Raw genomic sequence first — 23,945 nt, 5'->3', positions numbered from 1 at the left:
TTTTGTAAGCCTTGGTGCAGCATTACTTCCAGGAGCATGAGCACTCACCGATATCTGAGGCCCTGAAAAAAAGTCTTACCCTCTCCATCAGCCATTTATGGCCTCAAGAAGGAGCCTAGGGATTCTGAGCCACTCTTCCCTCCATCATGGAGTATTGAGGGAGCCAACTGTGTGGACTTGGACAGTAATCACGACTGCTGTGAGTCCAAGAGGACAGCACTTACATTGTGCCTGGAAGACAGTTTCACATCACTCACCCCTCCTCAAGCTCTTACCACTTTCCGCAGTAGCCTGAGCCATGGAGGGTGGGGGTGTCCTGTTTATACCCAAGCTTTCTCCAGTCGCTATGGGTTCATTATGATCAGTTATCCGTCTCTGCTGTAACAGCTGCTCACTGTATCAATTGCTTCTCTGACTCAGGTTGATTCCAGATGTTTGTCTCATCTTTTGGGTCCACATGGCAGGTAGATGGTCTCCCAACCCTGCTGCAGCCCAGTTCTGAAGCTTCAGATAGAAAGGATTTAAGAGAGGAACCATTTGACTTATGATTTCAATGGGTGGCTTCTGTCTTCACAGTCAGGGGGCAGAGCAGTTCAGCTGATGGTGGCCCCAGTGTGACTGAGGCTGTTCATGTCACAACCTACCAGGAAGCAGAGCACGAATGGCTACTTCTACTAGATGTCTTTATGGCTTTCATTTTTCTTCTCTTCACTCTTTCCTGCTGAATACTTTGTAAATATAAATACACGTTGCCAGTTAACCTCTACATAGATAAGACCCATTTGAATGTTCCTTAGAAACACAACTTCAGATTGCATTGAGTGTGCAGGTAATGATAACCATTTCTGTGTGTAGCCTGGAGCCACTAACTGGAAAAGATGAGATGAGGCTCTAGATGTTGAGTGATTGAAGCTAGGTGGCCGTAGATGATGGTTTTGCTCTAAGTGAGGAAACACAGAGGTCTCTGGATGGATGTCTGTGTGTGAAAAAACTTAGGAAGAAGCCTCAAGCCTGGTTAAAATCTTTCTTTGCAGACCATTCCAATCCTTAGAGAAATTGTCTGCCTTGAGGAAAATATAAGTGAATGTTTTTAAGATTTTGGAAAGATTGACCAAATGTTCAAAATTTGAGCTGTCACCCAGTTTTTTGTTCATATTTATTTTGCTATCTGAATACAGAAATGGCTATTTGAATATTTTGATTGTAACAAGAACGTCAATTCCAGGGGGCTGGAGAGATGGCTCAGCAGTTAATTTAATTCTCAGTGGCTCACAACCATCTATAACTCCAGTCTATGATGTTTTCTTTTGGTCTCCATGGGTATCAGGCATGCACATGGTACACAGATACATTCAGGCAAAACATACACATCTTTAAAGTGCATTATTTAAAATAAGTAGTGCAATTTTTAAATTTTTTTTGAGATAGGGATTCTCTTTGTAATTGCTCTGGCTGCCCTGGAACTCTCTCTGTAGACCAGGCTGGCCTCGAACTCACAGAGTTGCTCTTGCCTCTGCCTCCAGAGTGCTGGGATTAAAGGTGTGCACCACCACCACCCAGTTTAGTAATGTTAATTTTAATCACAGAAAAAAATTTTTAAATAGAATGACAAATTTTTGGGAAATTCCTATGAGACTAAAAATATGAGGTCCTTCTTGCATTGTAGCCTTTATAAATAGGAGTGTGTGGTTTCTTCTGAAAACTTGTCTCTCAGATGCTAACTATAGAAAAGGGACTATTTACCTGTGGATCTGCCATCCATTTTTTTATGTAAAATACATACTTATATGTGTATATGCAGGGATATGTATGTGTGTTTAAACTGTATCATGTGCAACTTCCGTGTAATGTGAGTGTGTGTGTGTGTGTGTGTGTGTGTGTGTGTGTGTGTACACATGAATGCACATGAGCACGTGTGTGTAATCTCTGAAATCAGACTCCCTGATCTGAGTCCCATGTTCATGGTTACAACTTCGGGATCTTAGCAAGTTACCTACTGTTTCTTACAGTGTCTTCATCTGAACAGTAAGGAAGAAGGTAACAGTGATCCCAACTGAGGTTGTCATGAGGGTTAAATCTGTAACCTTGCCTCATCTCACCAGGCCTGTCCCTCAGGGAGCACTCAGGAATGTTATCTCCCCAACTCCACTCCTTTGAGAGTTTCCCCAGGTGGGTAGGGACCTAGTTCCCTGGTGTCACTCACTACAAGCAGAGGAGTGGGAGCTGCATTCTCCCTGGTCAGATGTCTTTGCGCATCACACTTCTCATCACACCTCTGCCTTGGATGTGATCTTTACTATTGTGGTAAGACAAAGGTCACTACAGTGCATCCCTGTAAGTCTTCCCTGAGAGCATCTCACACTGCACCCAAGGTTCCTGTAGAGTAAGCGAAGCAGTAACTGTCTGCTATGGTTCTTATTTCCTTTGTTCCTTTAGTCTCTTGAGTGCATACAGTTTCTTTTATGCTGGTTGCCTCCCTTCACTTGCTGATTCTCTTAGTCGGAAAACCATATATTTGTCTTTGCAATGAAATAGGAACTAGAAAGGCCTCAAGGTGACTTTGGAGGGATTGACAGCATTGGTTTTTACTTTGAACAGTTCGCTCTATGTTGAGAATAAAATGAAGGGTAAAAGTAGAAGCAATTAGAAGCCTCCTGAAGTTTTCCAAGCATGAGACTGAGCCATAATGGATGGAGCTGAAATAATGAGAAATGAGTCGATTTCAAGCATAGTTTGAAGGCAGATTCAGTATGATTTGCTGCTGACGATGATATGATGTGCTCATGGCAGGAGAAAAGTCAGGGACAACTCCGAGATTTGTGGCCTACACAACTGGGAAGGTAGAAATTAAGAGACAGACACAACTTTGAAAGAGAGCTTACTTAAAGGAGAAGCTTGGGTTTAGAAGTGGGAATAGAAGTTCCCATACAACCTCTGAGAGACATTGACTAGACAGTTAAGTCTGCGAGTCCTGTCCAGAGGAGAAGCTTTCGGAGAATGACTGGGATTTAGGAGGAGGTGTACAAACGAGTGCTCATTAGATTGGAAACGTTCCCGAAAGGAGAATACATATGTAAGTTATGGTCCACTGTGCCGTGTTGGAATGCATCCCAGCAAGAAGGCCTTGGAGATGAAGAGGAAGCCAAGGAAGAATAGCCAATGTGGCTGAGAGAAATTAGGAGCATGTGGCTTGGAGAGATCAGGCACAAGGGCGTTTCTTGCAGGAGGACTTAATCGGTTGTGTCAAATCTTGCAGACAAGGCCAGTTAAATAAGATTAGGACTGGGAATTAAGCAATGGATTTAGCAACATGGAATTCACTGACCTTGACACAGAGTTTTGATGGTGTGGCAAAAGCAACAGCTCCTGAAGCAGTTTAAGAGACTCAGTAAATAGGAACTAGAGCAGAGACAGTTCTCTGAGAAATTATGTGTGTAGTAGAAATCACATACTGTGCGAGGAAGTGAGACTATAAGACATGATGGCCTCTAACCCACCACCGCAGCAGACCATACGTCTCCCCTAAACAAAGCTTTTGTTCCTTATGTCTCTACAGTCTCAGGGGCCTCCTAGCTCAGACCTTGTCTAATATCTCATCCCCCTTGCTAGCTGTCATTTATCTCAACTTGCTTCGATTTCTTTTCTTCTGGTTACCTAAAGAAAGTTCATGTCTTAACAACTTCAAAAATGAAAGTGTTCTTCCTCAAGGTTACTCTTCTCCTACCTTCATTTCGCCCCAATATTTCTGGAATGTCAGGCCTGCATGTAAGTCTCCATTCTACCCAGAGGGTTCCCCACCAGCCACCTACATGAATGTCATAAAGTGGACAGAAGTTGAGTAGCCACTTCTATCCACCCACTCCCCTTTTCTCTCCTCAATGCTGCTGACTTAATTAGACCACACTGTTTTGATTCTTGAGTTACCTACTATTTTGTGAGTGTTGTCCAGTTACTTTCTGTGGACAAACTAAAAACAAAACATGCAAAAGCAAATTAAAAGAAAACCCTCAAACAACCAGGCTAGAATAAAATAATTTACACAAACTACCCTCTAGATCAGTGGTTCTCTGCCGGGCGGTGGTGGCGCACACCTTTAATCCCAGCACTCGGGAAGCAGAGGCAGGTGGATCTCTGAGTTCAAGGCCGGGCTGGACTGACAGCCTCCAAAACAATACAGAGAAACCCTGTCTCGTAAAAAACCAAAAAAAAAAAAAAAATGGTAATAGATCAGTGGTTCTCAAACTGTGGGTTGCAACCCTTTGGGGAGTAGGATGACCTTTGCACAGTTATCACTATCAGATAGTTACATTATGGTTCATAGCAGTAGCAAAGTTACAGTTACAGAGTAGCAACAAAAGTAATTTTATGGTTGGAGTCTCCACACATGAGGAACTGTATTAAAGGGTGGGGCAGCCTTAGGAGGGTTGAGAACCACTGCTCTCGGAAGTAGGCACAGCTTTGATTTCTGTAAGTGTGTGCTTTTTCCTAAGGGTTTCAACCCTGGTTGCTTTTGTGTTGATGTTTGTAAATTTTATCTTTGAAAAGTATTTTCTGGGGCTGGAGAGATGGCTTAAGAGCACTGACTGCCCCCGCAGAGGACACAGATTTGCTTCCAGCAGTCACATGGCCGCTCACAACAGTTTGTAACTCTTTGAGTTCCAGCCTCCACCAGTACACCAAAATGAAGTAAATCAGTGCTGAATCAGAAGCCCCAGGAGAGTCTGAATTGGTTTGTTGGGGGAAGGGGGAGTTTGAGGCACTTAGCCTTGAATTTACAGTCCTTCCTCTGGGCCTTCCAATGCCAACACTGCAGGTGCTGGCCACAGACTAGGGAGTAAGTGTAAGGAAGAGAAGGAGGGAGGAAAGAGGAGTGAGAGACAAATATTTTGCTTTTGAATATATTTGGTTGTGAAACTTACCTAGTGGAACTGCCAAAAAAGCAATTGGTGTAGTCATTGTGGAAAAATAACTTAAAACCTAGAGTTCAGAAAATTGAGAAATTAATACAGTTGGGGGTGCATATAGCCTTTGTATTTCTGCTCTGACAGCAAAAATGTTTTGTTTCCAACCATGGAGCATTTTAGTTATGTGTATTTGAGAAGGATATTGTATCTGTAGCATGTCTGCATGGATGCTGAACTTTGACCTAGTGAGGGTGCTCTGCTCCAGCATTAGAGCTTAGACTCATCCAAAGGCCCCCTGGTGGCACATGCAAATCTCTCAGAATAAGTACCAGGCTTGCAGAGTCCCTGACCTGAGCACCTTGGCTGTTTACTGTGAGGAATCACAGCGCCTTTGAAGTGTGGCCATTTTGATCTAATAATTTCCATCTATATTAAGCTATAACTGGGATAAACTGAATAGCATACGTCTGTTCTTTTAATTAGCAGTGTCTTTGATTCTCCTTGAAAACTGTGGCATTTAAGTTTAGACCCTGCCCATAGTTAGGGTAATGAAATCTTAATGTAACTTTAATTATTACTGACATTGCCACCGTGAGCCCATCCTGATGGGTTTAGTTCCACTTCATGTGTTTTCGGTGTGACTCTGATTGCAGAGAAGTGCTGTCCTGCTGGTTCCTTTGTGTGTTGGGGCAAGTTTGTTCTTCTGTTGCTTTGGAACTTTTTATGGAAAAAGTATGGTTCACTGGTAAATTCTGCCACGGAAACCTATCTGATTATTCTGCTACAATCACCTGTGTTTGACAGTGTTGAAGTTGCCTCTCCTACAAAGCAACTTAACTAGAAGCAGGAGAGAAAATAATTTTATTATTATTATTTTTTTCAAGACAGGGTCTCACTGTGTATGTAGCTTTGGCCGGAAATCACTATATAGACCAGGCTGGCCTTGAACTCAGAGGTCCACCTGCCTCCACCTCCCAAGCACTACACACAGCTGAGAAAATTCTCTTTGTTTACAACATTATAGTATCTTACTGCCCTGATGGAGATACTCAAGTGTATCACTGGTATTTAAACTCCTGTGCATCACCTTGGCTAATAATAGCAAGGAGACCAAGGTACCAGATGCCATAGTTCCCTCCCATCCCCATCACTTGTGTACCATGTGATACTAGTGAGGCTGTGGCATTGTGAGATGTTAGGAATGCCACTGTTCAGCAGGCTGGCAAGGCGTGCCCTGCGAAGAAGCTGTATGCTGTTAGCTTTTCTGCAACGGAGTGCTTTCCACAAAGACCTTTTTTTGGGTTTTAATTTTGGTTTTTAAAGATAGGATCTAATGTGTAGAAGACTGCCCTTAAACTTGATATGTGAGTTTGAACTTCAGCTCCAAGTAAATCCTTTTAAAAAGATGCACAAATGAGGCTGGAGAAATAGTTCAGTGGTTAAGAGCACTTGCTACTTTTGCAGAGGACCCAGACAGATGATACCCTCCCCCCAAGTGACTAGCAACCATCTGTAACACCAGTTCAAGGGAATCCAAAACTGCCTTCTGGTTGGTATCAGGCATGTGTATTATACATAAATGCATGCAGGCAAAAGCCTCAGACACATAAAGTAATAAATGCAAACCTTTAAAAATAAATAAAATGGTAAGCATTTTGGAATTAAATTGCTGTGGAGTGGGATGGTAAGATTTCTCGGTGGTTCTTGAGTGCAATCCAAGTTCCTCTGACCTCCACAAGTCTATTATGGCACAAGTGCATCTGCGTGCTTACACATGCACATGCTTACACATGCATAGACACACACACGCACACACACTAATGATGGTGCTAAGTAAAATAAAAACCGTTTAAATTGTGGAGTGTGTATGTGAGTATGATCAATAACTGTTTGGGCACAGCTGATGTTTAAAGACAGTAAGCCCCGGCTCCAGGGTACCTACCTGTACTCTAGAGTATCTCACAGTGGACGCTTGATAAATGTGATGAATGAATGAATGAAAGAACACGCTCTGACATGACCTACTTACCCAGCTGGCATAGAGCTGGCTTCAATTTCAGTGTGTCTAGCAGCTTTGCTTAGCTTACTGATTTTGTAGATTATTAAATAGGGGTGCCTCTAATGACAAGTAGCAACTTAATAATTCTAAGATGGTTTTTCAGATCCTTGAAATGATTTCTCAATGTTGCTGAAAGGAGACATGTTTGTATACAAGAGTGAGGAAACTAACTTATTGTTGATGACTTCCTAGTTCTTTGTGCTATATGTTAGGATAAAGGTTGATTAAGAGTAGACGTTTATCTGAAGCTCCCATATCACATGCTAAATATTTTTATGTGGCTGAGGATCCAGAGGCTTCTTCAGATAAAAAGAGGCTCTGGTTTTCCAGGAAGGCCTCCTCCATCAGTGTGTCAAGTGCACTGTTGCCGTGAAGGCCTCCTCCTGCATTAGTACCTCTACTTCACTGTTATCATGCAAAAACCAGAGGCAGTTACTTCATTCTTTTGACACGGCTTCAAAGCTAGTCTTCTGTCTGTGTGTCACTCTGGGCAAGGGGGTGGTTGTTCCATGGCAGAACAGAATGCTTGTCCTGTAGTGAGGCAGCAGAGGAAGGAAGGGCCAGGGCCCACTAGACCCTACTTTGTAAAGGACCTGCCACCTTTGGCACCATGCTGTGGGCCCGAACTTTATTACATGGGCCTTTCGGGAACATTTAAGATCTGACCTGTAGCAAACAGGCAGGGGCTCATCCCAACATTTTGCTCTTTTAGTTTTTATTCTTTTGAAAAGAGACGGGCCCCAGTACTCTGCACCCATCATCCACCCTCCCTTTCCCAGGCAAGAGCAAACCATTTTCCTAATACTTTACTTATTTCTTCCAAGTGTCCAGTAGAATTTTCTAGCACATGTGATCTCACAACAGACTGGAAGTTGGGAAACAGAAACAAGAGAGACTCCCAGAATCGCAAAAATGTAAAGCTGCAAAGTGTTACCTAGAAAGGGGAGTGTGGTGTGGACAGCAAGGCTGGCAGACAGGACAACTAAACCCTCCCATGTCAGACACAGAGAGCAGGATTTGGAGTTTACCCTGCTAGATTTCAGCCTGCTGTGTTCCAATTTTTTCTCACTCTGCTTCCATTCCTCCCTTTTGAAATGTATATTCTGTGGTATTGTATGTTGGAAGTATGTATTTGCCTTTAGATTTGATAGGGAATTGCAGTTAAGAGATTGCCTTGAATCTCAAAAGAGACTTTGAACTTTAGAATTTTAAACAGTCTTGAGACTATGAAAAACTATGGGGGTTTTTGAAGTTGGATTTAGTGCATTTTGTATGATGATATGACTACAAGCCTATAGAGGCCAGGGAGGGGAATTTGATGGTTTGGATGAGACTGACCCACATAGGCTCATACATTTGAATACTTGGTTCCCAATTAGTAGAACTTCTTGGTTAAGGATTAGGAAGTGCCTTTGCCTTGTTGGAGGAGGTGGGCTTTGATGTTTCAAAAGTCTGGACTATTCCTGGTTAGTGGGGTTTTTGTTTTTCCTTTCTCCCCTCCCCCCACTTATTGATAAGAATGTAAGCTCCAGCACCATGCCCACCTACCTGCCTCCATGCTTCTTGCCATGATGCTCATGGACTAACGCTCTGAAATTGTAGCCCCCAGGAAGCTCTTACTTCTGTAAGTTTCCTTGTTTTATAAACAAACAGATGTTTTAGCATGAGCTGCTAGTACAGTAGACAGGGATGCTTGGGCTCTTGAGTGATGTTGAAGCACCTTCCTCCTTCAGGGTATTTGTAGACTCACGTGCTGTTGTAAGAGATGACACAGGTCACCTCACCTGTGATAGCCATTTATAGACCGGCAGTTCAGTGGTGCAGCCAGGACGGGTGTTAACACAGTCACAATAGCAAACATGTCCACCCCTGCAAGACCCTTTCTTCATGCTGCCCTTCTCCCCGCCTTCAAACCTCAGCAGCCATTGAACTAGTCTTCATTTGAATTCTGTTATTTCAATAATGTTATAGAGGTAGACTAATACAGACTGAAACATTTTTGTCTTATTTATTTAAAATACAACTTTAGGCCAGACGGTGGTGGTGCACGCCTTTAATCCCAGCACTCGGGAGGCAGAGGCAGGCGGATCTCTGTGAGTTCGAGGCCAGGCTGGACCGATAGCCTCCAAAACAATACAGAGAAACCCCGTCTCGTAAAAACCAAAAAAAAAAAAAAAACCAACAACAACAACAAAATACAACTTTAAAAAATTATGTGTTTACAGTGAACCTGTGTGAGTTTATGTCCAGGGGTCCAGGGAGGTGAGGAGAGGGTATTGGATCCCCTGGAACTGGAGTTAGAAACAATTTTGAGCTGCCATGTGGGTGCTGAGACCTGAACTCAGGTCATCTGCAAGAGCAAAAAGTGTTCTTAGCTACTGAGCAATCACTGCTCCAAATGCAACTTGTTGTTGTTTGAGATGGTGTTTCTCTGTGTAGCCCTGGCTATCCTTGAACTCACAGAGATCCGCCTACCTCTCTCTACCTTCTGAGTGCTGGGCTCAAAGGCATGCATCACCACTGCAAGGCTGAATGTAACTTTTTAATATCAACCCCACTCACACTCTTAATCTAGAGATTCAGTGGGTTGTGTTCATTTCTTTTTACTGCCGAGTAGTAGTTTGTGTACAGATGTGTCCCAGCCTGCTCATCTAGTCAGCTGCTGAAGGGTCTGTGGGTCTCCTATCACGTCAACATTCTTGTGCAGGTGTTTTAGCTTCTCTGCGATGGTGCGCAGGGACGTGGGAACTGTCCTGTGGTAGTTGTAAGGTTTGGTGTTGATCGATTTGTTTTCTTACACGGCTTCATGAAGGGCAGCTGTCAAATCTACCCTGCAGTGTGAACTGTAAGGAGAGTTCAGTGCTGGCATCAAGAACATTTTTCTTAGCCTTTCGATAAAGGAGCAGCATTATTAATTGTTCTGTTTGTAAATTGCACATACAATGCCTACTGGTCTTTACATGGGCCCAGCTGACAGGTAGAGAAGTTAGTAAGGTCTTGAGTTTGCTCAGTGGCCAGCAAAGACTTGACCCCTCCCCCCAGGTCCACTCAGGCTCTGCCCTCCTAACTGCTTGTGCTAAGTTCAGTTTTGAGTGAGCATTTATTTTGTGGCAGCAAAGACATGTTTCGTGGGTGGAGATAAAGTAGTTGTTATTATGTTAATTTTCCTCATGAAAAGATTTTGTGATAAAATGAAAATAAAAAACTAAAGATATTTAGAGACTTAGGGAACAGCTAGAACATAATAGTCTTAAGCTAAGTGTTTTCTTAGTCATCATGTGGGAGGCTCATAGTACCATATATTTTCTTGAGAAAAAGAAAAATTAGAGTAAGCACTGTCACATCAAAGTAGAGCAAAAGATAAGTGAATTTTCTTGAAAAGTAGGTGGGAAACAAGAGGCTGTAGAAATTCTGAGTTAGTGGTATTGCTTTCCTTCATCTCACGCATCCTACACTGACAGGACAGCTGTCATGTTCAAAGGAAGAAGACCCACGAGCTACCACAGGAAGTATTTGCTGTTCTGATGATGGTACTCCAGGAGGGGGGTCACAAGTACTATTATTTTACTAATTTTCAGAGGAATGGTTTATTTGAAGTTGGGTCAAGCTGTCCTGCCTGAATTCTACTTCCAAGCCATGGCCGTTCTTGTTAAATCTCTTAGAATGCTATTTGTTTTTATTTGTTAGTGTAGATGTTTTGAGAATTGGTCTTCCGATGTAGTCCAGGCTGGCTTTGAACTGCCTCAGTCTCCCAAAGGGTGGGATTATGAGTGTGTGCTGCTCTGCCCAATTTCTGTTGTTTTTAAAATGAATGCTGTACATAAAATATCAGTTACAGGGCTAACAAGATGTCTCAGCAGGCAAAGCATCAGCCTCCAAGCTTGGAAACCTGAGTTCAATCCCCAGGTTCCACATGGTTATAGAAAATTGACTCCCACAAGTTTTTCTTTGATCTCTACATGTTCCCATTTGTGCAATTTCCATGTACATGTACATGTATACACAGACACCAGCACAGACACGGTCAGAGTCCATGTGGTGCCGCTTCTCTTTCTGTTCTTGGAGAGGACTCTCAGGTTTAGATTTCCCAAGTGTGTTTCTTACCTGAGATGTTTTGCCTGCTTTCTGTTTCCTGGCTGTGCTATGTGACCTCTGGACACTCTGCCTTAGGTGGTATAGTTCTCTCCTGAGATGCCCTGCCCCTCACCCACATCCCCTGCTCGGACTGGTGCTTCTTGTCACAACTCAGAAATATAGCTTTGTGTGTTTGTTTTGTTTTTACCTTTCGGAACTATTCCCAACCACGAAGCCAAACAGAATGAAACACCAATTTCTCATTCTCTCCTGCATTCTTAGCTTATCTGTGCTTGACTTAAGTCTTAGAATGTTTGTCACATGCAGCTTGGGTTTCCTAACTGTCCTCCCTGCCCCTCCTGCCTGCGTTCCTTTTCAGCACACTTTGGAGGCTCTACAGTGTCTGCAGAAGGGGGGCAGAGAGCTGTTGCCTTTGGAGTTGCGTTTTTAACTTTAGTGCCTTAGCAGTAAGGACAGAGGCCTTCAGAAGGACGCATCTTCCTGAGCCTCACCTCCAGGCGGAGGTGTTGGAAGAGTCTGGTGTCAGTGAAGGCAGGTATACACAGCTGGCGGCTCTGAGTAATAAGCAAGACCAAGTGGAAGTGTGGACTGACCAGACAGATCTAATGTGTATCCTTTCATCTGTTTAATGGGATTGTAGCATTCTTTCCTTTGGAATAAGAAGTTTCTAGAGAGTTTGCACAGATGTAATTTTTATATGCTGTGGGTTGTGACTTTCCCTTTATTTTGCATAGAGAGAGTATTCAAATCCTACGTGTTTTTCCCATAATGTGGAACAAAGGTTTTTTTAATTGACAAACAGAATTATCCTTAACTGCATGTAAGAAACACTGCCATTTTATTCAAGGCTGTCAAGGGTTCTGCTAAAGCAGAGCACGGAGGTGTAAGTGAGATGACAAAGCCACACTGTTGGTGCACACTGGGGGATTGATTAGCGCTAGATTCCCGGTGGACAGTGGGTGCAAGGGACTCCAGTCAGTAGAGCAAGGCAGCATAATTGATTAATTAGCCTCGAGATTCCCAGCGGACAGTGGGGTACAAAGGGACTCTTAACGTTCCTCTGGGTAACGTACGGTGCCTTTGCTTTGGCTCCCAAGTTCTCTCCTTGTCCACAGCTTGGCAGAGTGAATCATTCTCACTCAACTGGCAAATTAATTTCCTTTATTATTTGTATTACTATTTTGTTTTCAGCAAACTTTTTTTTTTACTGAAAACTTGTCAAATATTTTATTGATCCTTTTACCTATATTAATTGATACTAATTACTTTTGTTTATTTGTACTTGATTTTAGTCACACAAATACTCCCAACTGTTGGATCCATGAACCTGCTGATGCGGACACTGCTGACTCACAATGGGAACAACCAGTGATGAGATGGTGCCCGTGGAGCAGGCCTCCTCGTCCTCCTCCCTAGATCCCCTGTGCTTTGAGTGTGGCCAGCAGCACTGGGCAAGAGAAAATCACTTATACAACTACCAGGGCGAAGTGGATGACGACCTGGTCTGCCACATTTGCCTTCAGCCCCTGCTGCAGCCGCTCGACACGCCCTGTGGACACACATTCTGCCACAAGTGCCTCAGAAACTTCCTACAAGAGAAAGATTTCTGTCCACTGGACCGCAAGAGACTTCATTTCAAGTTGTGTAAGAAATCTAGCATCCTGGTCCATAAACTTCTAGACAAGTTACTAGTTCTGTGCCCATTTTCTTCCGTGTGCCAGGATGTGATGCAGCGCTGTGACCTAGAGGCACATCTTAAAAACAGGTAAGTACAAAGGAGCGGAGGGGAACTGAGGAAGTGTTATAGAAGGGTGATCACAGCGTGGTCAGGAAGGGCGCCTTGTGCCGGGCCTGTAATCCCAGCAGGAGATGCTGAGGCAGAGCCTTTGAGAGTCTGAGCTCTGCCTGGGCTACATGGTGAGACCCTGTCTCCAAAAATTAAAAACAGTCAAAAAATAAAGCACCAGTAGATATATGAACCAATCAAGTAAGAGATGCAATTAATAAGTTGCATTGGTCCGTACTTAATAATATATCTCAAGCATGAGTGTGAAAGCTACAGTGTACAAGTACCACTTAGTAATGTTTTCTTCATCATACCATGCAATTTAAACTCACATGGCTGACAGGTGATAATACTGGATTTCTTTTACAAGGGAGTTTAGCATTAAAAAAGAAACTAAATGCAAGAATTCTTTTGTCTAGTTTATTTTCCTAAGGGAAAAATCCAATACAAGGAAAAATTGTACATGAGGATTCGTATTGCAACATTATGCATGGTTGTTACATTGGAGTCAGTCTACTTAAGAGTGATGAAAGCCATTTGAGGTTGCAAATGCCTTTGGCAGGCAGATCTCTGTGAGTTCAGGCCAGCCTGGTCTAGATAGTGAAAACTGTTTCAAACAAAACAGACAACAAAAAGAATGATGAAGAGTTAAATAAAATGAAATTTTTATTGGGGAAGTGTAGGGGGAAACTTCTCACTTCTGACACCATTTGTAGAGTGAAGTCTTCCCGCCAGCCTGGTTCCAGAGCTGCATCAGTCCTAAATGAACACACAGGAGGCTATATTAATTATAAAGCCATTGGCCATTTGCTTGGTTTCTTACTGGCTATCTCTGACTTAAGTATTTACCCCATAATTGTTAATCTAAGTATTTTTCTTACCGGAGAAAGGGCCCAGACCTTTTACTCCTCTGGAGGCTACATCGTGACTGACTCTGTCTCTCTTTCCCAGAATCCTCCTTGACTCCTAGTCCCACCTATCTTGCTTCCCTATTGGCCAACAGTGCTTTATTGACATATACACAGGACTTCCCCATCAGGGAAGAGTGTGGAAATGAGTTGACTAAAGATTCTGTGTTAAGAGGCTTGGCTGAATAAGAATAGGGATTAGAAAAAGAAATATTTAGGAGTGATTTTTATTATTTTATTTTAGTCTAATGAACATTTATTTAAAATGTTAAATAATTTGTTTGTATGACGAGGTAGTGAATCTTTAAATTTTGATTATAGTAAGACTTGACCTCTGAAATAAATTATATAAGCCTGAGCTGGTGCCATGGCTTATTGATGAAAGGCACTTACTTAGCACCCAGTCTGACATCTAAGTTTGATGTCTAGAGCCCACAGGGTAGAAATACAGAACCGACTGATGATGTGACAATTTACAAAAAGTATAATAACCAGTTTATTAAGGGGCACAGTGAAGAAGGCATTGCTGATCTAGCCGCCGCTGTTCCCACGTCACCTCGCCTCTCCCACCGCTTGGTGTCCCATCATGTCAAGGATGAGTCAGAAAGAGAGAGAGAGAGAGAGCAGGCTTCCTCTCCAGTTTATCAGTTGTCAGGTAGCAGACAAGGCCACACCCTAGAGCCTGCTGCCCCAAGGCTATTGGGGAATGAGTTCCCACAACACTCTGCTGCATGTTGTCCTCTGACTTCCCCATGGGCAACCACACATAATCCGCTTACTCATACACATGAATAAGTAAATAACAACTCGTGTCTGCAGACTCACAAAGTGACAGAAATACATGTTGTTTCAAACACCAGTTGAAACAACTTGTATTGACTCTGACCAACATTGGTCATGTGCACTTGGCATCATACTGGATTCAGATGCATCATAGGCCTCATGTAGAATGACACATAAAATCATGGCGCTAAAGGAGATTAATCCAGTCCTTTCATCTCACAGTGCAGGAAGATTTGGAGCTAGCTCATACGTGGCTAGGCTTACCTTTGCTATCTGTGTATGCCACACTACTCTAGCCATCTGTTCACTGCCCTGCTGTCGGGAGCAGCCAGCATTTCATAGGCACGTGCCTGGATGTGTGTGTTCTGTTCTAAGATAATCATGTTGTTATAAAGGGATCTCATTGTATTCATTAGAAATAATTGAAAAATGAGAAACTGAGGTATGGGATTGAGAACACCACATTTTGTTGACACAGAGCTGAGGGTGAGGCCCAGTAGTAGCAGGATTGCTCGGCATATACAAAGTTTAGTTTCCTACACTGAAGGGGAAAAAAAGTTTTTAAAACTTGAGAAATGTGGAGATTTGAAGAGAAATTGCTTGAACCCAAGCTGTGCTATCTAACACAGGGGCCAAGAGAAAGTAGGAAAGATAGACTGGAAAAGCAGGCAACGTGGCTCTACATTCTGTGTCCATCACCAGCAGGTGTTGGAGCGACACACCAGAGACTTTTGAGTGTGCGCATCTTGGTTGAGCCTAACTGCATGAATGGTAACTTGGGCCTCTTTCCTCCTCCTCCTCTTCTTCCTCCTCCTCTTTCTGTAATACATGTTTCATTTTCTTCTTAAGTTAGCATACGAAGTACTATCATGTTTCACCTTCTTACTGGTCTCAGAACTAGAGCTGGATTCTTTTGTGTCATACTAAATACGTATGATGAAGCAGTTGTGGAACTTTGCCAAGCAGCATCATCTGTAAAACTGCTCCTCTCTACTCCCACTACCACCTCCCACCCCTGACCTCTAAAACGGATGGTTATGGCAAGATTCAGAACTGGTTTTCTTTAGGAAGAAAAGTCCTCTGATAAGGCTCAGCCTGGGCAATCTCAAGCAGCCTGTCTCTTGAGTGTGCCCACCACTGTCTGTGCTGCCAAGCTCACGGAATTTCCACTCTGGGGTTTTTGTTGTGCTGCATGTTTATTTATTGATTGTTGCTAGTGAGATGTATCCTCCTGTTTGCCTTCAGTCGCTCAAATACGATTTCCTTTAGTTTTTGGATAGTTACAAATTTAAGTCATTGCCTACTTATCAGTTTGCATTGATTATGTCTTTTCCTGTACCTGGGCCTCACATTTTATATCGAACACTGGATAGTTTATGTATTGCAGTTTGTTAGCTCATTGAGCTTCAAGTTTTTTGAGGCAGTTTCCTACTGTGTACCCAAGGCTGGCATGGAATCCCCAGTCCGACTCAATCTTCAAGTGCTGGGATTATAGGCATGGGCTACCATGCCTCGCTTTATTTTATGTTTGTATGTTTGCTTTTAAGTACTGTGAAGTAAACCTAGACCCTATATGCTAGGTGAGCACTCTACCATGAGCTACAAGATCTCCCTGACTGACTGTGCTGCTCCTACCACCTACTGCCTCAAAGCTCTGCTTGAGTGATGTATCTCTGTCCCGCATCTGCAGATCTAATTCAGAGCTGCATGCAGGTCTAGCCATTGGCTTCGCTTCCTGCCTTAAATCTCTTACACCAGTTTCCTGGCTGCGCCATGTTGCCCCCTCCATCTCCAAGGATACATAGAGGTTTTGTTGTTTGTGGTATACAGGCCAGCTTCACACTCCTGAACTCAAACGATCCTCTTGCCTTGGCTTCTGAATAGCTGGGATGACCTTTTCAAGCAGCCAGGCACTGAGGTTATGAACATGTGCTATCACACCTACTTTGTTTTAATATGGGTTCTGGAATCTAACTAGACCTTCCTGCTTACAAGGCAAGCACGTTAATGAAGCTATCTCATCCCAGCACTGGCTTGGCCTTTATGGTGGGTCTCCAAAGAGGGAGGCTCTGACTGGTCTTGAATTCCTTTTGTAGGCCAGGAGACCTCCTGCCTCTTCCTCAGTACTGGGATTAAAGGTGTCGCCATACTCAGTTTGCTTCTTGTTTTTGTGTTGTTGTGTAATTTAGGGTGTGTGTATGTGGGGCGTGCGTGCGTGCGTACGTGCGTATGTTGAGAGAAGGTCTCCTGTAACCATCCTGGCCTTGAGCTTTGTGAAGTGAGGATATAGCCTTGGACTCCTGATCCACCTGTCTGTGCCTCTTAAATGCTGGGATTACAAGCACATGCCACCACACCCACCTTGGCTTTTTGTTTTTTAATGATCACCTTGGTCTGTTTAGCCCTAATATTCCATGATGGTGCTTTGAAGTGCTTGTTGATAGAACAAATGCAATTTGTTTTTATAGGACTTAAAAAGAATTCCACACAAATAAACTTAGTATTGCTGTTGAGGAAAAAGCTGAAAGCCTTTGAAATCTGATCTGACTGTGTTTGGACTGTATCTCTGCAATCCAGTTGCTTTGTGATGTTGGCTTAGCCGAGTCTCAGGTGTCCCGTGTCTAATAGAACAGTTGTAAGGATACAGGCATTGTGTGTACATCACAGTTGTTACACAGGGACTAGCAGAGTGTGGCCTCCTTGTGCTTCAGTGCTGAGTATCGAGGAGCCTGGCTCTGACCAGGCTGTGGCTGTGAGTTTTTCTCTGGTCAAGCCTGCTCTGAGCTGCTCTCCTTGGGCTTGTCACAGCTTTGCTGTGCAGCTCATGTGAAATTCACCTCTCTAACGTGCATGCTTCAGCGCCTCTTCCTTGTGTATTTGCAGTAGTGTGGGTCATCTAAATTCTAGAACATTCCAACAACTGGAAAGGAGCCTGAAACCCATTAGCAGCCTCTCTTAATTTTCACACACCCAAGTTTTGATCAAGCTGCCCTAACTTAAGTTTTCCACTTAAATCTATAGTTTCGAGTGTTTATTTTTTTTGAAGGATGTAATTACGTTGGTTTGTTTTTATCAGCTTGTTATAAGCTGAGGTTGTGTGGAAAGAGGGAGCCTCTACTGAGGAATAGCATCCCTCGGATTGCCCCATAGGCAAATCTGTGGGGCATTTTCCTGATTAAGGATCTATGTGGGCAGTGCCACCCCTGGCCAGATGGGTCTTGGATTATATAAAAGGCAGGTTGAAGAAGCCATGGAGGGCAAGTTTTCCTCTATGGCCTCTGCTTCAGCCCCTGCCTCCAATTTCTTGCCCTGACTTCCCTTGGTGATTAAGCTGGAAGATAAAGTTAACCCTCTCCTCCCCAAGTTGCTTTTGGTTGTGATGTTTATCCCAGCAGTAGAAAGCCAACTCGGCCAGAAATGCTTGCTAAAGCATTTCTGAACTGCTGCCCCATCTTTCTGTGGAACTCCCCACCTTGCTGCCTCCCCGAGGGCTGGAGCATAGGCACACACCACCAGGTGCCTTCTGATTGTCAAATCAGACTGACACTTTTTGGTTCTTGTGTCTTGCAAGATTATGTCCCTGGGATTGAAACTAGGACCTTAGCCATGCTAGACAAAAGTCTGCCTCTGGACCCCACCCCACCACCGGGTTGTGTCTGTCTGTCCCTTTGTAGCACTTGGCTCTTGTTGACTTTTTCTTTCTGCTGTGATTACTTTGCTGTCTTCCCCTCATAGTCTCCTGCGTGGCTGCTGTCATGGTCTCCTGAGTGGGGCCCATCCTGTTTAAGTAGGGGTGTTCCCAAAGGTTCTATCTATAGACTTCCTCCCCTGATGCTGGCGGAGCAAACTCATTTTCCCATGTTTTCCCATGATCCCATTTTAGTCTTTTCCTCTTCTGTGGGTGGCTTCCTGTTGTTAAGGGTTTGCTGTCCCATTGGGAATGTGAGCATGCTTGCTTCTTCCTCTAGTACGCTTAGCTTTTCCATTTGAAAGCTCATTTTACTGAATGTAATAGCTGTAGGATAGGTGTTGTTTACCTTGTTTACCTCTTAGCTTACTAACTCTGTTCATGTAGATCAGGCTGACCTCCTGAGTACTGAGATTAAAGGCATGCATTGCAGTTGAAAACTAGCTATTACCCATGTGGATGTTTGTGTGTGACATATATTTTGGAAATTAAGTCTTTTAATTTATTTTTTCTTTGAGATTAGAGTCTCACTACATAGACCAAGCTGGCCTTGAATTCAGAGATCTCCCTGTGCTGGAATTAAAGACAAGGACCTAGCATTAAAAAAAAAAAATGTTTTAAGAGCCGGGCATTTTAATTCCAATGCTGGGGTGGGGGGGCAGAGGCAGACAGATCTCTGTGAGTTCAAGGCCAGCCTAGTCTACAAAGCTACACAGAGAAACCCTGTCTCAAAAAATTAAAAATAAATGTTTTAAGTGATCATATAGAATAATGGGTTTCTTGCGACTTTTTCATACATGTGTAGACATAAATAGAACAAAATATAATGGTATCTCATTATGTTTTGCTCTTGTTCATATTCCTCCAGGACTGTCCTTCCTGGCTTCCTACCCCTCCCTTGTTGTACCCCTTCCTGCCAAATTGTTCTGCTGTCATGCCACATGTATCCCGTCATGTGTCCTCCCCTCCCTCCCCCTCCCTTTCACGCCCCCCCCCCCCGTTATTCTATCATGTACCCTCCCCCTCCCCTGTATCTGTCTTATCTGAAATTATGATCTCAGTTCCATTCATTTTTCTACGGATGCCATAATTGCAATTTTTTATGGCTGAATAAACTGTCATCATGTATACATACCATTTTTATTCATTGCTGATGAATGTCTAGGCTGGTTCTAGTTGATAGTTACTGTGAATAATATAGTAATAAACATGGATGTGCGAGTGTCCCTGTGGTGCCCTGATGTCAAGTCTTTAGTGGGTGTCAAGAGTGGTGCATCTGGGCTCTGTTTTTCACTTGTTGTTTTTGTTGGTTTGTGGTTTTTGTTTGTTTGTTTTTTGAAATATCTCAGCACTGACCCCCACTGTGACTCCCCACATTTACATTCTCAGAGGCAGTAAATCAAAAGCCCCTCTTTCTCCACACTCCAGTGTTGCCCCTTGTTTTCTTGGTGGTGGGTGAGAAGGAATCTCAATCGTTTCTATTCATGTACCTTAAGGACACAAAGGCTTCCTTGAGTAGTAATGGCCAGTTGTGTTTGTTTTGTGGGAACTACCTATTCTTTTACCTCAGCTCATTTATTCATCTATGATTTAAGAGTTTGGTATTGAATTTTTGCAGTTGCTCGTGTATTCTAAATAGGAATCACCTAGCCGGTGTGTTCTTGGTAAAGATGTCCCCCATTCTGTCTCCTCTGTGGGGAGAAGCTTTTTAACCCCGTGTGATCCCATTAATCAGTTCTTGGGTTTGTGGAACTCAAATCTGCGCCCATCTTTGCAACCACAGCACTTTCCTGCCTCCACTTCAAGATAGCTTGCAAATGTGTCTCCAGTCAATCCACATCTCTAGCAAAGGCCTGTGTTCCTTGATCTCCCTTTCAAAACCATTTGCCGGGTATTTGGATAACCGTCCCTAGAGTATTGCACAGCAGTACAGAATGAAGACTCAGCTGTGTCCCTCCATCACAGGGTGTAGGAAGCCAGAAATAAGAAAAGAAGGAAGCGGGTGCTTCCATGCCTATCTTTTTCAAAACTTGAAAGCAGAGTTTAAAGTAAAAAAACAACTTGGTTTCTGGGGCAATTGTCCTGCTTTGTGGCTTGGCACAGCTTTCAGATTTAACTGTATCTGTCCTGTTCTTTGTGATGGAGCAAATTTTGGAATTTAAAAATATTGCCATTGGATGCAAATCTACAACCCTCAGCATGTGGTCTAGTGTGACTGTGCTTTCCCTGACTCTGCTGTCTCCCTTCACACTGCATCCACCTGTTGCTTTGTCCAGCCAGAGCTTCAGGTAAGAGGACTGTGTGTGCGTTCTGGCCTCCTTCCCAGAAGGCAGTGAGAGAGACTTTTGTTTAAGAGTCCTTGGTTTTGAGTTTAAATGATCCTCTACCCGAAATTTGCTTAAATAGAGCCTAATAGCAGTTCTTACTCAGATAGCAAAACCTTTTTTTTTTTTTTTTCTTTTGGTTTTTTGAGACAGGGTTTCTCTGTGGCTTTGGAGGTTGTCCTGGAACTAGTTCTTGTAGACCAGGCTGGCCTCGAACTCACAGAGATCTGCCTGCCTCTGCCTCCCAAGTGCTGGGAGTAAAGGCATGCACCACCAATACCCAGCAGATACCATATCTCAAGGTTCTAATTTTACAGACTAGGGAAATACATCTTGTCTCTTGTGTTTAGCAAAAGGCACATTGGCTGGGTCTTGCTGCAAGTTGTAAAGCTTCCTGTGTCTACTTGCCCACCGAGTGTGGGGAGGCACAGTGGCACATTGGAATGAAGAAGCCTACAGATGGCCACCGCTGGCTGAGACATCTGGCCTGTAAAAAGCACTGTTTGATGCAGATTTCACAGGCATTCTTTTATACAGCCAGCCATGACTCTTGGGATGCTTCCAGGTGACTAGTGTCTACCTGAGTGTTGAGTTTTGGCTGAAGTTCTCTTCATGTCTTTCCTGAATTTGCCTGCCAGGTAGAGTAGTGAGAACTCAGCTTGGACAGAGACTGGGAGCTGAACTGTGGGTACTTTGGGCTCTTTTGGGACATGAGCAGTTACCATGCATTTGTTAAGGTGTACACTGTTAATTAAACCCTCCCATGCCCTCATCCCCACCCAACTTTTCCTTTTCAAACCTTCTGAAAACCGCCTGCTGCTGTTTCTAGGTGTCCTGGAGCCTCTCACCGGAGAGTTGATCTAGAGAGAAGGAAAACTAGTCAAACTCAGACACAGATTGAGGGTGAAACTGGATCCACGGTAATAGATCCTCCTGGCCCCTCCCCCCCAGAAACGGACTGCTTGGGCACTGTGCCTGTGGAGCAAAACTTGACACCTGCCCCTCCTGTGTGGCCCGAGGAGCCTGGCCTGGACAACCCTGCCTTCGAGGAGAGTGCAGCGGCCGACTGTATGTGCAACTCACCTCTTCCTGTCTCATTCCGTCTCCCTTGCCTTTCCTCCACTGCCCTTCTGACATCCTGTGTAAACAGTTGCCCTGGAGTACGGTTTGTATACCACACCATTCACCCTTTGCACCTGCAGCTCCGGCTGGCTGCAGTCTAGAAATAAAGGAGAGTCTTACCCTGGAGGAAGACGGGCCTCCCATCCGTCCCCACCGGGATCCGCTAGAAACATGCTTGCATCAACAGCAAAACCACAAAAGCAATAGGAACAGCTCAAATAATCACTATTCCTAAACACTGTATGTTAACTAAGTAAGTGTTTGTAACATGAGAGCATTAAAAAAAAAAAAGGTTAAAAATGAAAACTGACAGCTCAGACAGCCCGGTGTGACTGGGAATACATCATTGAGTCCACTCCACACCCCTGCTCTCAACACACACAGCCTGGGGCGCTGGTCCCATTTGCTCCTAGAACTCATTTTCTCCTAGAAATCATGTCATCCTCCATGTTCATATAGTCTTGATGCTTTTTGCCCCTTAGGGCTCAGTGCAACTGTGGCCTTCCTCAGCTCCTCTCGGGTTCCCCACCCTACCAGAGTTTTCTTTCTGCAGCCTTGCACGATCTGTGCTTGTTTCATGGCCCAGACATCCTGTGAGAGCATGGTGGCTTTCTGTTAATGTGTGCTCCCTGGTTACCTCATACATAGTAATGATTTATTGATGGTTACAGATCATCTGTGGAAGAAGAGAATTTGACTAGTTTTAACAGTGTTTTACTAGTTAGTCCCATATTGAGCGGAGAGAATCTGAATATGCACTGTTCTTGTTTGACTTGGCAGCTGTGCAGCAGCCACTTAGTTTACCAGAAGGGGAGATCACTACCATTGAGATCCACCGCTCTAACCCATACATCCAGTTAGGAATCAGCATCGTGGGCGGCAATGAGACACCACTGATCAACATCGTCATCCAGGAAGTCTACCGGGATGGGGTCATTGCCAGAGATGGAAGGCTCCTTGCCGGAGACCAGATTCTTCAGGTAACATCTCTACCATTCTATTAGCCTGTGCCTTTTGTTTTACCACTTAAACAATTGTGATGTTATAGAACCCGGATTATACAAAAGTTGGGTTTGATGTATTTGTTTGTTTATTGAAGCTATGTAGCTCTGACTGGACTAGACCCTGATATATAGACCAAACTGGCTGCAAACTCAGAGATTTAATTTTGTTATGCTTCGTTTTTTGAGTCAGGCTCTTACTATGTGACCCAGGCTAGCCTCAAACTCTCTGTTACCCAGGCTGGCCTCAGCCTCTCAAGTGCTGAGATTTTAGGTGGGGCCATCACACCCAGCTATGAATAGCTTTGCTCTTCAGTGTGCAGAACGGGTCAGGGATTGTGGATCATTTCCTGTTGTTGCTTTTCTTTTTTCGTTTGAATCTTCATTACTGTGTATGACTGGGCACTTGGTGCAGGGCTCTCTGGGCTTGTTGGACACTGACACTCCTGGCTTGGACTCTTGATGACTGTTCCAGAGACACCATTGACCAGGCTAGATATTTCTTTCCCATTGGTTTTATATCATAGCCAGTTTTCCATCCATCTCTTCTCTGCATGTCTGATTGGTCCTTGCGTTCATTGATGACTAGAATGTGAAAGACAGAGCCAAATAGCACTAGTTGTTGATGATATTTTTTTCTCACCATCCTGGGGATTCTGCCCGGGTAGTGCCCCGAGAGGTAAACAAGTTTGTAGCACAGAATGTTAGGTAAAATTCAGAACTCTTACTCCCAGATGCCTTGCCAGCATCCAGCTCTGGGGTTTCATCTACTCCTCTGTATGGTCCTCCCCAGTAGTGCCTTCAAAAAGAAATGATCCCCCCCACACACACACACAATAGCACTAGCATAGGACCAGATATTTTCTTTTATTAGAAGGCATTACTGAAAGGATAGGGACAATAAGTCTTGATTCTAGGAGAAAAATGCAAGCAAGGGGAAAACTGCCTTTTCAGAGCCCAGGCACAAGGACTGTCCTTCCTCTCAGTCCTCTTCAGTCCTCTACTGTGATCTGCCGAGGCCTCCCTCTTCCCTGCTACCTCTCTAGTCTAGGCCTTTACCGCCTCATTCCCAATTCAGTGCCGTGCTTTATCCAATAGCCTGTCTCCCGCCGCATTTGCCAAGGGCAGGGTCCTAGCCCAGGTGCTTCATGCAGCCTTGCTCCTTAGTAAGAGCTCTTGCCTAACATTTGTCCCTTTCCTACAGTGCTCCTGGCACTGTAAGAGTGTGTCCTGCCCTCATGGGATGTCCCTTCCTGTGGGAAAGCTGGGCATGCC

General features: G+C 43.9%; 1 protein-coding gene and 1 long non-coding RNA gene across 4 annotated transcripts in view; one reads left to right on the top strand and one right to left on the bottom strand.

Annotated features, from left to right (window-relative positions):
- Lnx2 (ligand of numb-protein X 2) overlaps window positions 1-23,945 on the top strand; it is a 58,678-nt gene that overhangs the window by 19,880 nt on the left and 14,853 nt on the right. For all 3 annotated transcript variants that reach the window (XM_040751377.1, XM_040751375.1, XM_040751376.1), the window contains exons 2-4: window positions 12,351-12,823; window positions 21,377-21,615; window positions 22,450-22,649. In XM_040751377.1, the coding sequence (XP_040607311.1) occupies window positions 12,414-12,823; window positions 21,377-21,615; window positions 22,450-22,649 (849 nt within the window). In that variant the 5' untranslated portion in view covers window positions 12,351-12,413. The remainder of the gene's footprint in view (window positions 1-12,350; window positions 12,824-21,376; window positions 21,616-22,449; window positions 22,650-23,945) is intronic.
- Window positions 13,486-21,409, bottom strand: LOC121142043. Its single transcript, XR_005879067.1, has 2 exons — window positions 21,347-21,409; window positions 13,486-13,603 (listed from the first exon to the last, which is right to left on the bottom strand). It is a non-coding gene; the product is annotated as an uncharacterized LOC121142043 (long non-coding RNA).

This window comes from Mesocricetus auratus, unplaced genomic scaffold (assembly GCF_017639785.1).
Source record: "Mesocricetus auratus isolate SY011 unplaced genomic scaffold, BCM_Maur_2.0 Super-Scaffold_100008, whole genome shotgun sequence".
Classification (NCBI taxonomy): Eukaryota; Metazoa; Chordata; class Mammalia; order Rodentia; family Cricetidae; genus Mesocricetus; species Mesocricetus auratus.
This window is presented reverse-complemented; position numbering and strand designations above follow the sequence as displayed.